This window comes from Lissotriton helveticus, chromosome 8 (genome assembly GCF_964261635.1).
Source record: "Lissotriton helveticus chromosome 8, aLisHel1.1, whole genome shotgun sequence".
Lineage (NCBI taxonomy): Eukaryota > Metazoa > Chordata > Amphibia > Caudata > Salamandridae > Lissotriton > Lissotriton helveticus.
Genome location: NC_136069.1, coordinates 1,290,464,305 through 1,290,484,645, shown reverse-complemented (window position 1 = coordinate 1,290,484,645; position 20,341 = coordinate 1,290,464,305). Strand labels below are relative to the sequence as shown.

At 44.0% G+C, this 20,341-nt stretch overlaps 1 protein-coding gene across 1 annotated transcript in view; it reads right to left on the bottom strand.

Moving 5' to 3' along the window:
- Nucleotides 1-20,341, bottom strand: part of MYO16 (myosin XVI) — a 2,830,569-nt gene that overhangs the window by 1,291,332 nt on the left and 1,518,896 nt on the right. The window contains exon 19 of the mRNA XM_078658257.1: nt 13,719-13,790. Within this exon, the coding sequence (XP_078514383.1) occupies nt 13,719-13,790 (72 nt within the window). The remainder of the gene's footprint in view (nt 1-13,718; nt 13,791-20,341) is intronic.

Here is a 20,341-nt window from a genome sequence, read left to right as displayed (position 1 = left end):
AGGCCAAGACAAGAGGTTTGTTGAACAGTGTCATTTAAAAACATAATTTGTTCTGGTGTAATGCAGGCTCTGAACAGGGCTTTTAAACCTTGCACCTGCCAGTCTTTTGTGCCCCTGACACTTTTTGTCTCGATGTTGTCTTTCCAAAAGCCAAAACCTAATGTAGACAGCTGAGCATAAAAGTTTGCAGAATACATTTGTTTAGTATTGGTCAACATTGTTTTCATTCCTGTCTTATTTAGATTTTTAAAATAAAACGTTTCTGGATTGGTAACATTAAACCCTGAGAAGTACGAAAGCTTGTCTTGAAATGTTTTATAGCTGCCTTTTGGTGGTGTTGGACAATGTTCCCATTGATTGTAGTGAAACACATTTCTAGGGCTTGCAGATTTATGCAAATAATGGTGACCATAATGATTAAAACAATACATTTGTTCATAATCTGATGACCCTTCTAAGTAGTCATGTTCTGTAAATTTAGCTGACATTTCTAAATCTTGCATCATGTTGTTAACAGTCTTAAAGTCCCAATCATCAGAAAATTTACTGGGTGCGACAAAGTCATTCAAAGAAACCTTAAACCGATGTGAAATTTTCAATAATTCCACCGGACCATAGATGTCATAATCAGTTCTGTCCCATGATATACCCCCAGGTATAGGAACGGCTGTGATGTTCACTGCTGACAGGCCTCTTCTTTCACGATGAGATGATTTGTAAGGTTTCAGGACCAAGTTGATTTTCTTAATTGCTGTATCCATAGTACTATATTTTCCATCAATCATCCTTCCCAAGCTTAACACTAGAACGAGCCAGAGCAGGAGGAAAAATATACCTAATCCAATCCAAAATTCAACCCATGGTGAAACCAGATATGTTTTTTCCAGTAGATGAAGGAGTTCTGTTATTTTTTCCTTGAAGTTTGTCTTTGCTGGCTCATCCTCAGGTTCACTGGGATCCTCAGAAAAGTTATCAAGTTGATAAAGTAGCCAGAAGCAGTTCTGTCAATTGTTGGGATTGCATCAGGATTACTTGAAATCACTGGAGCTGTTTCTTGTCTCGCCATGTTTGTATAGTCAGATGTCACATCATTGTAGACAGGCGTGTCTTGACGAACTGTTATTTGGGATTCCAGAGGTACAAGTTGCATGGCTTTGTTGCATAGTCCTTCTTTTCGTACTGCAGGTTTATCAAAAGTGATAAGTCTTTCAGTTTGAACGTCTTGGATTGTAGCAAGATTCGGTCGTCTGCTACTTCTCGGGAGTCCACTGGGCCTACTACTTATTATCGGCCACATGATTTTGGTTTGACCAGGTCGATGGATACAACTCTGTTCTCCCTTTTACCAGCAAGGGGCGGCAGTACTACTGATCTTGTTCCTTGGATTACCAAGACAGATACTGCTTTTCTGTAAGAAGGCCCAAATTCCTTCTTCACCGCGATTTTCTCTCTGACCAGATCCCCAATATTTGGAATCCAGACAGGCCTTGCTGGGACAGGTAGTTTGTATTCAGTGGGCGTTTGCTTCTGTATTGTATTACTCAAACGTCTTCTTTTTTCATTTAAGTCTTGTAAAACAGTCAACCGATCTTTGACATCAAAGGATTTTTGTTCCACCACTGAAGTCTGACAATCGAGGTCTTCGATTATCATTCTAGTACCAAACATTAGTTCATACGGAGTGACTCCACCCAGAGAATTTCTTGGCAGATTGTTAAGACTACGTTGGACACTTATTAGATGTTTGACCCACCCATCACCCGAACCTAATACCTTAGCTGTTATGGATTGCTTTATGTCACGGTTTTTTCTTTCCACTACCGCATTACCCTCAGGATAGAAGGGACTAGAATACCGCAATGCAATGCCCAAGCTAACCATGGCCTCCTTGTAAGCTCTGGAGCTAAACGCAGGACCCTGGTCAGAATGTAGCGTGCTAATTGCGTATGTGCCGATAAAGACTCGCAAATCCTTTATAACAGTTCTGGCGTCAGCTGAGCGCTGGGGCCACATCCAAATAAATCTTGTGCAGGAATTCACTGCGACCATGATATATTTATCGTTACCATCCCTTTGTAAGGGACCACAGTGGTCCAAATAAACACACGCTAGCGGTTTATCTGAAATCAGGAGGGGCGTCTGTGCAGGACGTTTTACTGTTGACACTTTCATTTTCTGGCAGATTTCACATTCTAGAACATAGTTTCTAGTTTGTTTCCTCATGCGCGGCCACCAATATCTCTGTTTTACTAATGATACTGTGGCGGTAACTCCTGCGTGTGCAGAAGCCAGTCCTCATGTGCTGCTAAGATCAGTCCTAACCTATGTTCCATGTTTGGAATTGCCCTATCCCCCACTCCAGGGATTTGAGCAAAAGGAACATTATTCGCATCAGTTATATATGAGTACTTTATTGGAAAGCCTTTCGGGAGTGTCTTACCACTGTCTTTAACTGAAGCAGTGACAGCTTGCATTATGATGCTGTCTATTTTGACCGAGTAATCGCAGCTACGGAAGCCCTTTGCATAGCTGCCTTCACGGCTTCATCAGCCAATGAATTCCCTGCAACGTGAACGTCATCACGCTGATGACTCAGTGTATGAATCACGTGAGTCTTTTGTAGTTCTTTCTGTAATAGAACTACTTGTTCCAAAAGCGTTTTATGCTTAATTGTGCCACCTTTTGCGTCTTTGAAACCGTTTTGAACCCAGTTCTGTAGATACTCATTGTAAGACTGGACGCAGTAATACGAATTGCACACTATTAGTGTGGGGAATTCGCGATCGGTATTTTCAAGCGCCATCTTGAAAGTCTGTAATCCAGCTCGCTGAGCTGTACAGTCTACGAGTGATTGAGATTTAGTGACCATAGGTCTGAATTTACCTTCGCGCCAACGACCTTTAACGATCGCGCACGCAGCACTATAAGCTTGTTTACCCCCAATTGCGGGCTGTGCTGATCCGTCTGTATATATTATACAGCCGTAATGTTCTAGAGGCAGAATTTCGGTCGGCAGAGGACATTCGTATTCGTATTGTAGGAATTCTTGTGTCTTCAAGTAGGGGTCAAAAATGTATTCAATGTCTGTTGCAGCAAGAGAGTTAACCCATTGTATCCATCTTGGATGTAAAGCTTTTGCATTTGCAATGCTCGCTTTCGTCACTGCCTCTAAGGCAGGTACAGGTGTAACGATCATTATACGTTTACCCTGCGCGAGAGCTCTCTCTCTTGCTACTGCAGTTTGAACCGCTGTCCGAATTTGTTCTGTTGAAGTGAACTTCATTTTAGCTTGTGTGTACAAGTGTGATTTGAATGCAATTGGTACCTTTTCTCCTTCATTAAAGGTCAGGTATGTGAATCTGCATTTCCCAGGGATGACACGGATCACGAGATTGCGCGCATTGTTGCGTGTATCTAATTGTGTTTTTGCTAACATGTCTGTTTGTACTGAATGCAAAATTTCTGTATGTTTCTGAGTCCAATTGGTTGGTTTGAAATCAGGTTTGATTAGTTCGTAGAGAGGTTTAACCCTTGCTGCGTAATTTAGAACATAAGTTCTCCCAAAATTTAGGAAACCTAGAATTGACTGTAAGTTTTTCAGCGTGTTTGGAGGTTGGAGCAGCGCACATTTCTCAAGAAAGTTTGCTGCCAGGCTTTTGCCTTCACTTGACAACTCATATCCTAAGAATAGGACGTTGAGGTGGGCAATTCGTGATTTTTTAAAATTGAATTTATACCCTTCAGAAACGAACCCAAGTATTATGGTGTTCACTCTTTTCAAGTGCACGTCCAAATCATCATCTGTAAGATAGATGTCATCGACATAAGATAATGCCTCATCGTCGTACATTTGTAGTATTTCTGTTACTCTGGCTGAAAATAACCCTGGGCTATTCTTGAATCCCTGGGGGAGACGACAAAATTGTCGTTGTGTCCCCAAGATTGAGAAAATGGTCAAGTGGCCTACTTTCCGGTGCAATGTTTTGACAGAAAAACCCATTTGAAATGTCTAATGTGGTTTTATATTTTTTGCGCACAATGTTATTCATCAGTGCTGCACTATGTGAATTTTGTACTGCAAAAGTTTTGGAACAAGAGTTTAGGTATCTGTAATCCAAAACTAGACAATATGAATTGTCTGGCTTGGAGACAGGAAACAAAGGATTGTTCATAGATGAGGTGCATGTTTCAATCACCCCTTGATATTCAAGTTGATCTAAGATCTCCCTGACTTGTTTTTTAGCTTCTTGCTTGACTGGATACCGCCTCAGAGCAGTAGGTTGATTTTTTAACTGGATTTTGTGGTGAGGAGAATCCTCATCCCATCCTACGTGATTTTTATATAATGCTGGTGCCTGAGCTACTGCCCATTTCCTGGCATATGTATATTTTTTATGAATTGGAATGTGATTTGAGAACGCTGGCATAATTATCTCTTCGCCCTGTGGGCACTCCCTCACAACTGCAGGTGACCAGTCTCTCTCAGCTAGAAGTATGTCATAGCCCTTGGAAAGCTTGTCCCAAAAGAGAACTTTTATTTTTCTAGTTATGTCCCCCTCCATCCGGAGTGTTACTTCATATAACTTGTGGGGTACACTAACCCTGGTGTTGGCAGTTTCAACTTGAATGCCTTAATTCAAGTCCACTGTGTCCAGATGATCCTTCAGAATCTTGCGAACTATGGTTACTTCTGCTGCGCTGTCTAGCATTCTCTGAGCCCATTCCCCGTTCTTGAGTTGTGTCCTCAGAATCCTCGGCATGTCACTTGCTACCTTCTTCTTGGTGAATTGAGTTTTCTTATTTTTTGGAACGTGCTGTTCTTCTTTGGACTTCACGCGTTCTTCGTTCTTTTCTGACCGTCCTATTCTTTCTGATTTCTGCAGTGAAGTCTGAAAGGTACGAGAGGAACGTGTATCATTATCTTGATATCTATCAGGTTTTCTTAAAGTATCCTTATTTCTGAGGTTGTACCTCTTTTCAGAGGGCTCCCATTGGGGAGACCTACCTCCTCGTTGAGGAGATCTTCCTCTGGACTGGGAATGCTTCTCTCTAGGAAGCGTTTGTTTAGTGTTCTCCCACTTCTTTTTAGGAGTAGTGAGATTATTTTTTATAAAAGTTTTTCCAGGATTCTCTGTTAGTTGTGGTTTTAGTGGTTTCCCACCCAAACTGTCTCTAACTAGTTCTTCATAGGATTTTTCAATAATTATGGCAAGCTCATATGGTTGCTCAGGAGTGTCTGTTTCTTTTAATTTCTGGTGGATTGCCACTGATGCTGCTTCACCTCTAATGTTGGCTAATAGTATAGCCGAGTCCTGTTCAAAAACTTTCAGTAATTTCATACCTAGATTTAAAGCCGGTTCTGGAGCGTATTCATTTTGAATCTGTCTTAGAACATCTGGTATTACCACCATGGACGGAACACCATGTGTTTTAGTGTAGATTGAAGCAAAGACTGTGCCCCAAGTGTCACAATCCTCTACATGTGGTGCAATCTCTATAGGTAAACAGATTGTCAGAATCCTGTGTTTCTCATGAGGCGTACTATCAGGAAATACTGCCTCTATTTGAGTAATTTTTTGTGCTAACCAGAACAGAATTTGTTCTCGTTTTGCTGGTAGTTTACCAATGACTGACTGTATAGTCTGTGGTGTGATTTTATTTGTGTTCCCCTGGTGAGGGGTGTGCTGTGGAATTCTTACAGCTGGTTGGACTGTTAATGTCCGCATGACATATTGAACCAATAATCTATGTATTTTAATTAACTGTTTTAGCTGAGCTAACAATTCTGCATCTGACATCCTCTCAATGTCTGGATGTGGTGTATAGCTGGCTAGTACCGGCCGTGTTACTTCTGGTCTACCTAGTGGACCGAGCCTCGTAATGTGATTTTGATGTTTTAGGGAGCCTTTAAACCAGAGCTGATGCTCTTGGTAAGTTAATGGAATTTCAACGTCCTCGAAAGGAACGCATTCCGCTGGAGGTTCCTCTGTTTTGTAGTAGTAGAACTCACGTGTTCCCGCATTAGCTGCTGGAAACTGAATCCATGAATTGAATGCCTCTGTCTGCCGATACTCATGTGCCTCTATGACAAAGATTACCCTGCCACCTTTTGATGATACTCCATTATTTATGAGTCTGTAAGTTATACTTTTCCTTACATTTACTGGGAGCAGTATAGCATCCGTGTCATTTTCTAAGATATCAGCGTCATCTAAAGCCACTTGAGCTGCTGCTGCAGCTCTCTCTATTTCGGTATCACTATTCAACATTTTAGTTGGCTGAGAGTTCGCAGAAAAAGTTTCAGGGAAACAAAGATTAGGTGCACAATATTTTGGAACACTGTATCCTACAACGCTGACCAAACCAAAAACTTACACATAGGATTTTTTCATCCTACTCAGTTTTGGCGGATATTGTCCTTTCACCCACTCCAAGTGTCTTTTGGAGTTTTTACAGGAAAAGGGGCCTGTGTGAAAAGCACAACTGAGTTATTCTAGTATCTAGCGTTAAATTATCGCCTTACCAAACGTTGGGCGCCATGTAGTGTAGTTCCTATGTTCCCAATAGGCTCTGCACATTGGAATAATATATCCTGCAGCTTAGACGTAGGACTTAATCGACTAGGTCTCTGCTGAATATATTAGACTTAATTGTGAGTACCCACTAGCTCAGAGGTCACTAGAAACTTTCTCGAAAATACAAGAAGGGATTAGTCTCTGACAACCATATAACATGACAACTTTGTTTCCCCAGAATGAAACGTATCTCTAGAGTCGCGGAAACAATAGACGGTTATTTCACTCAGTCATATGTGCATGCTAAGCATGGGCGGATTTTGCGAATTGGCAATCCGCGAACTTGCGTATTTACGGATTCGCAATCCGCAAAATCCGCGAACTCTCGCGAATTTGCGGATTTTTTTTGTGTTCGCAAGGATTTCTACCAGTTCGAGAGGGTTCTGTACCAGTTCGCAATTGCGAACTTACTTGTCGGCTCGCAACGGCCGCGACTATATTGTTTCTACATCTGGTTCATCATCACAGGTTCACAGCACCCTCTGTTTCACCACTGCTACCCTCTGGTACACCCATGCCACCCTCTGGTACATCACTGCCATCCTCTGGTTGGTTTATCACTGTAGATTATAGGGGTGAAAAAAAGCAAGCACACCTGCCCTGCTTCAACTGACATGAATCAATTTGGGGTTGATTAATGTGTCACTGAATTTAAACTTCCAGTCTGGCTGGCACCTGCTTCCTTATCTGTAATTTGCTGAACTCTGAAGGGGCCCCTCAGGAAGCACTACAGGGAATGGTTACTAATGATAAGATTGAACTTTTGCACCTGCTGAGTGCTTTCAGTATTGTCTGTAATTGCTTTCTGTTGCAGTGTAATTTTTTTAACAGGACCTTTGTTGTATACTTGTAGCTATTCTCTGAGCCTGCTGTGAGGGTCAGAGCAGGGTCATAGAATAGTTGCAAGTAGGCAAATGAACTCTGAAGGGGCCCCTCAGGAAGCACTACAGGGAATGGTTACTAATGATAAGATTGAACTTTTGAACCTGCTGAGTGCTTTCAGTTTTGCAAAAATCCAAATATCCAGCAGCATCCACAAAAGTAATCCTTCCAGGTCAAGATCCAAATCAAAGTGACCAGCACATGAAGAAAGCACTGGGAGGAGCCTGGTGGACAGGAACAGGAAGTTGGAGACTGTGGGGCACTTCCTTCCTCCCACCCCCACCCCCCAAAATGGACTCCTTGCAAAGAAAAAGTGCAGGCAAATGTCAACCTGAGGAGTTATTCTGATAAAAATCATAATTTTATGCTGCCTGCTGGTGGATTTCTTGTGCGAAATTGCAAATTTTGCAACCTCGCAATTGCGAGATTGTCGCTGCCCGCCGCATCTACGTGTTCGCAAGTATTTACTCCCGCGAAATTGTATAGTATTCTAGTTGGCAAGTGCGACCAAGCAAAAAATCCGCTTCGCACGGATTTTACGAATTTTCGGCAAGTTCGCGAGAGTTCGCGGATTGCGAATTTACCGAAAATCCGCAAAATCCGCGAGCGGAACGGATTTTACGCCCATGCTTAGTGCATGCTTCGTTTCACCAGAGTTGCTTAGAAATAGAGAGATGGGTGTTTTCAATAAAAGTATTTATTGAACAGTCTTATTTCTTAAGCATAAGAAATGCACTGCTACAATTGAAATGCTAGTTAAGAAGTACAATGCATATATTACGAATAGTATTATAAAATAGTACTGTAAGAGCATGATATGGTTTCTTAGCCATAAACATAGAACACATAAAATGCATAAAATACATACAGTGATAAAATAGTAGCTAAAAGTACTCAACTGGTGCTTCTAAAATACGCCTACCCCGGTGTACCTAACCTAAGTCTAGTACGAGGGAGGAGTAAGTGTGGTGTAGCTTAAGTCTAGTAATTTTCTGCCAAGAATCTGTTCCAAGAATTCTCTAAGGGTCTAATCAGCTCCGTACCTTGGTTTTAGAATGATAGAGGTCTTGTATCTCTCTCTCAGGACTCGATCTCCCAGCAACCCGCAAGGGTAGCCTTGAAACACCGGAGCTGGATTTCTCGGCAAGAGAAAAGACAGCGTCTTCTCAGTGTGTCAGTTGGAGGGTCGGCTTCCTTCGGCACTTGCAGCAGCAGGGCGTCGGGCAAGTAGTTAGTCAATCTGCTCCTAAACCACCGTGTGTTTGACTGGGCAAATGTAGGCATATTTAAACTTTGAAGGTGCCGAGTTTGACGTAAGATTGGACATAATATCGTCACTAGTGCCTCAATTCCTTGAAAACTCCAGGGGTTCTTGATTAAATTAGTATTCAAGCAGGGGGAAGTCCCTGACTGCTGAAGGCTGGTTTTTCCAAGAAATCATTGCGGTTTCTCGGAGTTTAGTGGAAGTAGCCATGCCGTATTTGGGCTGCACAGGCTAAGACTAAATAAGGCAACGATTCCTATGCCTATATAAGGATTGGGTGAATTATACCTATATATGGGCATGAATCGGGGAAATTACACTAGGGTCCTAGATTCCCACATAACAACAATTGGAGATTTTCTGCCACCAATGGTTTTAGTGCTTGTGGAATTAGGGGGCTTTATATGCACTTTTGGCAACAACACTGTATTCATGCTGGAATTTTATATCCCACTGAGAAGAACAGCCTGGCTAATTATGACCTATGTGCTAGAAGTACCCAAAGAATGCCTCACAAGCTGTCCGCTCTTATGTCCCTTCACCACACCGAACCTTCACCACACCGATTCTTGAGGTTCAGCTTCCAATGGAAGGTTTAAGAAATCTGCATGCCTCTAAATAATCATTATTTGCCTGGTGTAGAGATGGCAAATACATTAACTAATTATCCAGGAAGGGGACGATACTCATACATTTTGCATTAAGCATAGTAAACTCTGGTGGGATGTTTGCATCTGGCCCTGGAAGTATAATTTCTCAGAGTCCATGGAAGCCATAATGAGTTCTAGAGCGATCAAATGGGTAAAGTCAACAAGAGGGATTACATCATTAATGATATTTCTGTGACAGCTATGATGCTTTTTTCAGATCCATAACATGACATGAGGCACCAGACAGTCTGGGGACTAGAAATAAAATCAATAGTACTGTAGGATTTAATAGTTGTCTTAATGTTCTGTGTTGTAAGTTTCATTACCTCAGTACGTTTGGTTTATTTTTCCGGATTGAGCTCACTCTTTTGAACATTCATATGAGACAAGTTAAGACCTGGTGAGGACCATGGACCACAGACATGCAAATTTGGCATATAGAACCTGGCTGCAACTAGAATTCATGCAAGATAAGCTGATATTTTCAAAAGAGTTGGTTAAAAAGGTATGTGGGTGGTGTTGTGTATCATTTTATTTTTTTTAGTGGTTGTTTGGATGCCTTTTTGAAAACTGCAAAAAGGGCTGAGGACCTTGTACTAGAAGTGGTTTTAGTTCCACTCCCCAGATTTAATGACAGATCATTGCTTGTCATTGCTGAATAAACCTTTTACACTTGCACTGGTCTACAGCACAGTAACCGATATTACAAAGAGCAGTGATCCTACACTCCAATACAATGAATCCAAAAGCTCATCCTGAAAAGGGGAGTTGGATTAGCCATGGAAGCATTGACTGAATTGTCATGGTGCTGTTATTAAGCCAAGAAGCTGAATTGTAACTTGCAGGTGCCGTTTTCTGCAGGTGTCTGAGAAAGTCTAGACCCGGCTAGTACTGTCATTATCCATACCTCATTGCAATCTTTTACCCCAAGTGTAGAATTCCAGACTGGAATACCTGCATTTTTATTGATACTGATGGCAAAACATTCGAATTACCAGAAACCTTTCGAACTGTCTAAATCTCAGCAGCATACATTTTGTGGGACACTTTCAATATCTAGCCATTTTTAATGTGAGAGTCAAAAAAAGTAGAGACGGACTGGATGTTGAACGGCACTGTTGGTGAATCATCCAGGGTTACCCGGCGGAGCAGGAGTAACATACCCTTGACTGTTGTTTCGTTGGGCCCAACCTTCCTAGATGAAGTAAAAACTACTGCCATTACCTAATACTTCTTGAAGTAAGCAGTATCCAAAAGGATTAACATATATCTGGGACGTCTTCATCTGAGTGCTAGAGGTCCCTCGAAAAGAGTACAGAACGAATTGCATTGCCTGCTTCCTGCAGCACTAGTTTGTCCATGCCAGTAGCAAACATTTTTGTCAAAGAAATGATGGATGTGTGCATGTTTATGGTATTCCTATAGCACAAACCTAGTGAAAAGGCAGTTGAGCACTGTACAAGGTCAAAGACAAGTATAAGGCTAACAACTAATCGTAGAGGAAGCTGAGTTGTGGAAAGTTAATGCATGTTGATGTAGTGCTCTTTAAAGAGGTGAGTCTTCAACTCTTTCCTGAATTGAAGCAACTCTGGGTCAGTCCTGATGGATATGGGGATGTTGTTCCAGATCCTGGGTGCATAGATGGAAAAGGTTTGCTGTGGTTTCTTTTTTAGACATCTTGGTCTGCAGTCTGATAGCATCCTGGCTGGATTGTGATCTTGTCTGCAAGATAAGCAGGGTTACTGGTAGATACAGCATTGTAAATAATGCAACTGGTTCTGAAAGTGGTGCTGTCCAGCAGGGGGAGCCAATGGAATTTGATCAGGATGGGTGTGATCATATTTCTTCACTCCCTGAATGAGATGTGCTGCAGCTTGTAGGATGCCCCTATGGAGTGCCAGCATTGGTCTGTAGGGGCATGGCATTGCCACAATGCAGATGTGAAAATATGAGGCTTTAACTACAGTTATAAAGTAACTTTCATGAAGAATTTGTTTGACTCTCTTTAGAGGCGCAAGCTGCTACCATGCCGTGGGTGTGGTTGGTGTCGAGGGTGAATCCAAGTGAGTTGGTATTCAGTGAAAGTTGGGGTCGGAAGCTGTAAAGGTTCATTTCATTGAGCCAAGTTTGCACTGTATCTTGTTTGTTGTAAGCTTGTTGTATAGCTTATGAAATTTGACATTCTGAGATTCACTCCTCTAATGGAAAAGAAAACAACTTCTGTCTGCTGCTGTAAAGAATGTTACCAGTACTGAAGCTTTGTAGCATTGTTTCTCTACAAACTATTGAATAGTACCACAGCAGAACCTTCGTAAAAAATGAGGAAATCCTGAAAAAGGTGCAAGATGTCCACTCAGCATGCGTTTCAGAGTGTAATATGGATGTGACAACTGATTGGAGTCTGTTCATGACAAGGTCAGAAAAGATAAGTCTTCCAGGACTGACCTATTAGGCCTGGAAATGAATGCACCGTGTCGTAGGAAACACCTCATTTCCATATAATTTGAGCAAGCGTGTGCCAATATTACGTTTTCTGGTTCTGCCCAGTATAGACAACTTAACTTGCATACAGGGCCGGACTGGGAACCACAACCGGCCCTGGCAAAGTGCTCGGCCGACCTCCCCCTCCCCACACGGGGGGGGGGGGGGGGGGGAGTTGGAGGTGCTGCCGAGCTCTCTGCCAGGGCCGGTTTTCTGCCGATTTTGGTACAGGGCCGATTTTGCAGCTATGCTGCAAAAACGGACCTGTAACAAAAACGGCCCCCACAGGCCCAAAACCAGCCCCCACCCGTGCGGTGCACTGGGGGATTGCCGGGTACCTGCTATGGCCAGTCCGGCCCTGCTTGCATATATGCAAGATGAGATTAACACGAGGGAAGCTGGAAAGCTGGTAAAGGCTGGACACGTCCTCAATATTGTCATACCCCTTTCTGGAATGAGCGGTGCAGCAGCAAATCCTGAAGCTACAGAATGTTACATAAATGTTCAAACCACTTTCTTTATCATCTACAAGAAGATATGTTCTCGAGAACGTTTTGGCTCCTGCCTCTACTTAGTTGTCTTCAGAGTATACTCTAGCCAAAGGTCAGGTTCCAGTTTCACGTTCTTGCGTGCTGGCTACCTCGAGATTTTCGGAATCCAAATAGTATTCATTGACGATTCTTTTAGTGCCTTCTTTAGTTTTCTACGATGCTGAAATGCATTGAGCTGGTCTGAACTAAACTCGCACAGAATACGCAGATAAATGTGGACAATGAAAAAACAAAGGGGCAGATTTAAGAGCCCCTTGCACCGTCAGTGGGCCACGTTGCATTACGTACCAGCAGTGCAACCTGCTGCATGATATTTACAAGTACAGGTAAAGCCACCCTGCATGGCTTTACCTGTACTTGTAAATATCGCTCCTTTTCCCTCAACACTTTGTGTGTTAGGGGCATGACATGCGTGTTGCTGTGGGTACCCACGCAACACCCATGTCCAGCGATGCATTTCTAGATTCATGAGCAATCCTAAATCTGGAAATGCGTCAGCATGCTACTCCACCCTAGGGGTGGCATTGCGTCGTGCAACGAGGAGAAATGTTTTAATTTCTTTCCGTTTTTTCCTCTTTCAATGTGTGTTGCATTCTACAGCATACATTGGAAGAGGAAATCACCTCAATTGAAGTTTTTTGTGCAGCAAGGTGCCCCTTCCTGCATAAAAACAATCTCCCCACAACACAGGCATCCTTGCACCATGGTGCAAGGGTGCCTGCGCCAGCGCATGTCAGCAGTATGAGGGCCAGCACAGTGGGAAGCACAGAGATGTGACATATTGTTGTAAATATGTTCCACCCTTGTGCCTCAGAACTAACGCAGTGCGGAGCAGCAAAGTTTCTTGTAAATCTGCCTCTAAATTTCATGTGGCAATGCATTTTTTAAATTTATATAAGCAAAGAAAGTCAACTTTTCAGTTATATGGGATAAGGGAGTCCAAGTGATAATTTCATTTGGCCAGTTATCAATTGGTTTCTACTGCATCCGTTTTCAAAAGATGTGTTTTTCGACACACTTGAGCAAAAGGCCAATTGTTGGAGATACTACTGGCCAACCAAAATACCACCATATTAAAAAAAAAGCAAGCAATGTTATAACAAACCAGTTGCAAGTATGCAAATGCAACGAACTGGAAATTACTTCATGGACAAAGGACAGAGAGCACAGTATAAAGCACAATACAGCGGTGTCGTTAACATCAACTTAATAAAGTTAGTTATGGGAAGTCCTGACATTGAAAAAACACTTGCACAGCCTGTTCATTGTTTTTTCTAAATACTAAAACAGCAGAATTTTCCAATAAATAAGCTACCTTTAAAGTATTGTACATCTGTTGTTAAGGCAGAAGACAGTTCATCTGGTGATACCTGCAGCATTCCAGCCACTAAAAACAAAGACAAAGAACAAAATAAGCACAAGCTCAGTTTGGCGGGGAGAGAGGAGGAGCAAGGGGAGAAGACAGAAAGGTATATTTTGAAACGTGTATATTGCAATTGGTGTGCAAATGATCAAAGCTATTGCTATTATAATATATTGTATTGTGACCAGATGTACCTTGATCAGCTTGGAATAATAAGCAGTACCTAAATCTACAAACAACACCATTTACTTATTCAGCCATAAGGTATCCTTATTTTGCAGGCTCTGACGCAGGAACAAGCGTGCATGGTGCGGTAGTATAACTCTCTGATTCTTCTCTCTGTTCGTGATGTAGCACACTTTGAATCCTAGTGACTTTCCCAAGATAACACATTTAATAATTTGATGTTTGTTTGTAGGTTTGCAATATTTAGTTTAAATAGGTAAACAACAAATGGTATTGATAGATGTGCTGAGGAGAACGTCACACCTGTGACTCATATTGCGTCCTACAGTTTACACTTCCAGTTCATAATGTGCCTCAAACTTGAACACATACAAAGGTATTTCTTTGTTGTTTTTTTTTGCAATTTTATATAGTGCAGACACGACCTGAAGGCATCAGAGAGCTTTACAACAGTAGCATGATACGAGGGTACAGCAAGTTACAGTTAAAATAATTACGTTCAGACATATTGCTTATGTGACCAGGACATAAGCAGCTGATGGACATGCACCTACACGATTCAAGCATTGATTAAGATGGTAGAGACACACAATGAGTGTAGTTCATCTCTTGGAGAGAGTACTTATGGTCGAGGGTGATTAACGCAGGTGTCTGTCAAACAGGCGGAGCTTGGGGTCCTTTTTGAAGGTGACTATGCAGGTTGTTAGGTGAAGGGAGGGAGGTAAGTTGTTCCAGATTCTTGTGGCACTACCTGAGAATGACTAGCTCATGTACCGTTCTAATGGTGGGGGTCCAAGGAGCAGGGATTGGGCATTTCCGGAACCCCTATTTGCTCAAGACATTTTCAGTTTATCCCTTAGATAGGGGAGTGAAGAGGAGTGCAGCGCTCTTTGGGTAATGCAGCTGGTTTGAAGTTGGGCCCGAGCTTCAATGGCAAGCAATTGGAGGGTCAGCAGGGCCGGGTAAATGTTGTCACATTTCCTGAGACCTAACACAAAGCACGCTGCTGCAAGTAGAGTTGATCTCAATGGGCCTAGATGAACTTTGGGAATGCCTGAGAGAAGGGTGATTCCGTAATATAGTCTGGAGAGTACAGGAGACTGCACCACTGTTTTTAGGTCTTGTTGTGGGATGCCCCACAGTTGCCTGAGATGGTGTCATGCACTTTTGGCCATGTCTGTGATGTGGCTGTGGAGATTTAGATGATTTTCAAGGGTGATAACAAGGGATCTAGCTCTCTGGACAAAGGCAGGGCAGCCATTCAGGACGGGAAAGTTGGCCATCCATTCCTGCAATGGGGTTTTTGCTTTCGAAGGTGAGATCAAAAGAAATTCTGTTTTAGTTAGATTGACTTTAGATGATGGTCTGACATCCAGTTTTGAATCTTTAGGAACTTGATTAAAAGGAGGGCAAGGTCTTCAGGGGAAGAGATTTCCATGTATATTTGAGTGATATCAACGTAGAGGTGGAAGAAAATCCTAGTGTTTCTGAGAATCACACATAGTGGTTCTAGGTACAAGTTAAAGAGGGTTGGGGAGAGGATCGAACCTTGAGAGACCTTTTGATGTACATTGACTAGTCTCAAGAGTGTGTTGGCCATTTTCACAATTTTGGAGCTGTTGGTTAGGTAAGAGGATAGCCAATTGAGAACTGTGCCTCTACAGCCTATGCGTTGTTCAAGAGTGTGAAGGAGGTCCAGATGGTTGACAGTGTCCAATGCAGTGGACAAGTCCAAGATGACCAAGAGGCAGAAGTTTCCAGAGTCAAGGATCCTAAAGAGTCGTCGACTATTTGTAGGATCGCAGTTTCTGTACTGTGCCTCTGGCGGAAACCTGATTGGGGAGAGTCTAGGAAGTTGTTCAGATGTGTGAAGTGAGCTGGAAGCGTAACTTTCAATGACTTCTCCTAAATATGGGAGTGTGGAGACTGGGCAGTATTTGTTCATGGCTCTGGGTCGAGAGATTGTTTTTTGAAGAGAGTAGTGTTATGATCCACTTTTAGTCATTCTGGAACTACGCCCTGTCGAAGAGAGGAGTTGACCTTGTTGGTCCATAGGAGGAGTAGGTGTGTGGCAAGAGATTTGCTGATAGATCCTGGAATGGCATCCTGAAGGTGGTTCAAGGGTTTAACTTTGTTCGCTATAGGTCTCATTTGTAAATGGGGGAGAGAAGTGACCAGGAATGAAGTGACTTGCACTGTAGAATCTCAGATTCTGGAGATTAACTGGTATGTAGCGAGGTATGGATGTATCTGACTTTTCTGTAAAAGAAACCCACAAAGCTGTTGCAGAGGGCCACTAATGCCTTAAGAGATAAAGGGGTTTGAAGCTTGTGATAGAACCTCAATCAGGCGCTATGGCCTGTTCTTCAAAGAATTCACAAGGGCTCTGAAAGACACGTTACTTACCTTCAGTAATGCCTTCTCTGGTAGAGACATTATATAGCCGCAGATTCATTACCTTAGAACTTCCAGGCATCAGGCTGGATATGGAAGCTTTTTTGATAGCAGTACCCATGTGCGCTGATAGGTGGCATTGGTCGAATCCAAGTGATATCGTAGGTGTCGAGTTCATCGTCGTTGTGACATCTGCGTCATCCATACAGTCGCCACCTCGGCGCGCTGATGTCAGTACTTTTCACAACTTTCCATACCAGAAGCCTAGAACCATGCAGTGACTGAACATGGTGTGTTAAAAAACAAGTAGGGCCCTGAAGGGAACAGTCCGGACACTACAAACTGATTTGCAATGCGAGGAGGATGGGTGGGCCGGTAAGGAATCTGCGGCTAGATCATGTCTGTACCAGATAAGGCGTTACCAAAGGTAAGTAACTTGTTCATCTAACATAGGCACCTAGACGCAGATTCCTTACCTTAGAACAGATACCCAAGCAATACCATACCCAGAAGAGGAACTGCAGAAAAGTGTTAGACCAGAAAGACCTATAGGATCGAACACCTGAAAAGGCGTTCCCTACCGACCTGGTTATCCAAGCAATAATGTTTGGAAAACGTGTGCAGGGACTCTCACGTAGCCACTTGGCAGATGTTTATGACCAGAAAACCACGCTGAAGAGCTGTGGTGGCTGCCTTAGCCCTGGTTAAAAGAGCCCTAAGGCCTTCAGAAGTCTGTTTCTTTGACAAGGCATAACAGATTTATATGCAGAGAATATCCCATCGTGAAATGGGTCTCTTCTGAACAGCACAACCATTCTTTGCTCCAATGTACCCTACAAAGAGTTGGTCATTCACCTGGAACTCTTTAGTGTGGTCAAGGTAAAATGATAACGCTCTTTTTGGGACCACACAGTTAAGACGATTCTCCTCCTTGGAAGGATGCAGAGGAGCATAGAAGGTGGGCAAGGTGAAAGATTGTCCTTAATGGAAAAGTGTCACCACCCAAGGCAAGAAGGAAGCCCTAGTGTGGAGCACTACTTTGTTGGTCACCTTTCTGGCAGAAGTTAATGCCATTAAGAAGGCTGTTTTGATAGTAAGTAGCCGGAGGGGGAAATTGTGCAGTGGCTCAAAAGGTGAATGCATCAAATAGGCTAGAACCAAGTAAATGTCCCGCTGAAGCATGATAAATGGTGAGGGGGGAAACAAATGTGTAATCCCCTTCAAGAATCTATGTACAATAGGAAATTTAAAAAGGCACGGTTGATCTGGCAACTATAGAAAAGTAGAAAGGGCTGAAAGGTAACCCTACAGAAAGCACAGAGCAGAACCTTTCTGGGCCAAAGAAAGAATGAAAAGAAGAATGTCAGAGAGGGAGACAGACGGGAGGTCAACAGACCGTTCTGCACACTATTTACAAAATGTCTCCCATCAGCAGGCATATACCGACTTTGCAGCTCTAGCAAGTTGATGTGGAGACTGGCTTCCTCCAGAGACCAGAGTCCTCTGATCTCCACCTCTCCCAGGTGACCGCCCCATCCCAGGAGTGACACACCTGCCACCACTGTGAGATCTGGTTGGGGAAGGGAGAGGGGTCTGCCTCTGACCCAATCGCAGTTTGTTAACCGCCACTGCAGATCGTTCGCACTTCCCTCCGAGATCAGGACTAGGTTGGTGAGATTCTCCTGATGCTGCGCCCATTGAAACTTCAAGTTCCACTTCAGAGCTCACATGTGCCAAATGTCATGATCTACCAGCAGGAGACAGGAGGCCATGAGGCCCAGCAGCCTCAGAGTCAGTCTTACCGAGATCCAGGATAGAGGCTGAAACATCATAGCCTGAATATTCTGGACTCACCACTCTGGATGATAGGCCTGAAACTGCACTGTGTACAGAACGGCTTAGATGAAGGGAATCATCTGAGAGGGAGTCAGGTGTGACTTCAGCACATTGATAGTGAACCCCCGTGAAAGCAAGAGGTTTGCCGTAGTCTGGAGGTGTGAGACGACTTCTTCGGGCAAGCCTGCCTTCAACAACCAGTCATCGAGATCGGGGAAAACTGGACCCCCTGTAGATGGGCTGCGGCCACCGCCATCACCTTGGTGAAAACCCATGGGGCACTGGTGAGGCCGAAGGGGAGCATGGTAAACTGAAAATGCTCATGGCCCTCTGTTAACGGCAGGTAGCGCCAATGGGTTGGCAGGATGGGGATATGGAAATGGGTTTCCTGTAAGTCCATCTCTACCATCCAGTTTCCTGGGTCCAGGACAGGCAGGGCCTGAGCAAGGGGGAGCATCTTGAACTTTTATTTTCTGGGGAAGTAGTTGAGGGTCCTGAGGCCGAGGATAGGATGAAAGCCTACGTCCTTCTTTGGTACCAGAGAATAGCAGGAATACCAACCACAGCCTATTTCTGGCCCAGGCACCTGCTCTACAGCTCCCTTGGCCAAGAGAGTTTTGACTTCCTCATGAAGTAAGACAAGGTGTTCGTCCATCAGCCGATCATAAGTTGGAGGCATAGAAGGAGGGGTGATCATGAAGGGGAGGGAGTAACCCCTTCGGACTTTTTGCAGAACCGACCTGTCCAAGGTGATCTCCCATCAGGGGTGTAGCTAATGGGGTATCCTGCCAGCAACTGGCCCATGAACTGGTAGAATCAGACTAGGAAGGTTTGGGGGAGGAGGGGTTTGTGCGCTGACGTGACTTCTGGCCTCCCAACCTGCGGGGTCGGGGTGAACCCTGCCCACAGCCACGCAGAGGTTGTGGAACTTGGGTGGTCCTCTGGCTTGGGTGGAGCTAGCGTGGTTGGAAGCCCCTTCCGTAGTCACAAAAGGAGCGAACGGCAGACGCAGGCCAGGATGACACTAAGAGGCCTTAGGAGTTAGCCATAGCCCAAGACGTCTTAAAACACTCAAAGACGCATCCACCCTGTCATCTAGGAGAGAGGGGAGCCATCAAAATGTATGTCCAAGAGGTTGGCTTGGACATCCTCTGAAAAGCTAGAGGTTCCCAGCCAAGCGTGCCGCCTTATGGCCACCATGAAAGAAATGACTGTGCCCAGTGAGTCTGTCATGTCTAGACAATACCGCATGGCAAACTTTGCTGCATTTCTCCCATCTGCAACAGCTTAGGCGAGGACAGCCGGGGCCTCCCCTGGGACTTGTGGCAGCACCTGCTCAACCGTTTCCCATAACAAATGGGAGTAACAGCCCAATAGGTATGCCGTGTTTACCGAATGCAGTGCAAGGCTGGTGGAAGAGAAGATCTTCTTACCAAAGGTGTCCAGCCTTTTGGATTCCCTATCCAGGGGTTCGGAAGGGAACGCGCAAATGAAGTAAAGGCTTGGACCACCAAGCTCTTGGAATTGGGTGGTTGGAGAAGAAAGCTGGGTCGCCCGTTGCAGGGCAATGGCGGCAGGCAATATTTTTGCTCACAGGAGCCCCTGTGCTGGGCTCGGACCAAGTGCCCAGTAGAGCATCCATCAAGGCCTTGTTAAATTATGGCAGCAAGGTTTCTGATATGGAGACAGCAGGCTGCAGGACCTCCGTCAAGACATTGGTCTTGACTACCACAGTAGAAAGCTGCAGATCGAAAATCACCGCAAACCTACATACTACCATTACAAATGAAGCCCTCTCCTCCATAGCCAGGTTAAAGGGAGACAGCATGCCAAGCTCTGGGGAGGTGTCCAAGCTGCTGGTTTCACCCAGGTCCTCAAACCAATCAATTTCCTCATTGAAAATCAAGATTTCTAAGGAATCTTGCTACCCCTACCAATCTTCCTCCACTCCCAGCCCTTCAGAATAAGGCACAGGATGCGGCATGGAGTCCAATGGCACAGTCAGCGCCAGTCTCGGTGAACGCCCAGCCAGCTCTGTGTCATTTGGAATAAGTATAGGGGAAACGCTGGCAACGTATAGAGCCACGGCATCGGGGAAGGTCGAGTGGGTATGACAGTTACCAGTCCAGATCAGAGAAAGCATCCAAGAGGAGGCCTTG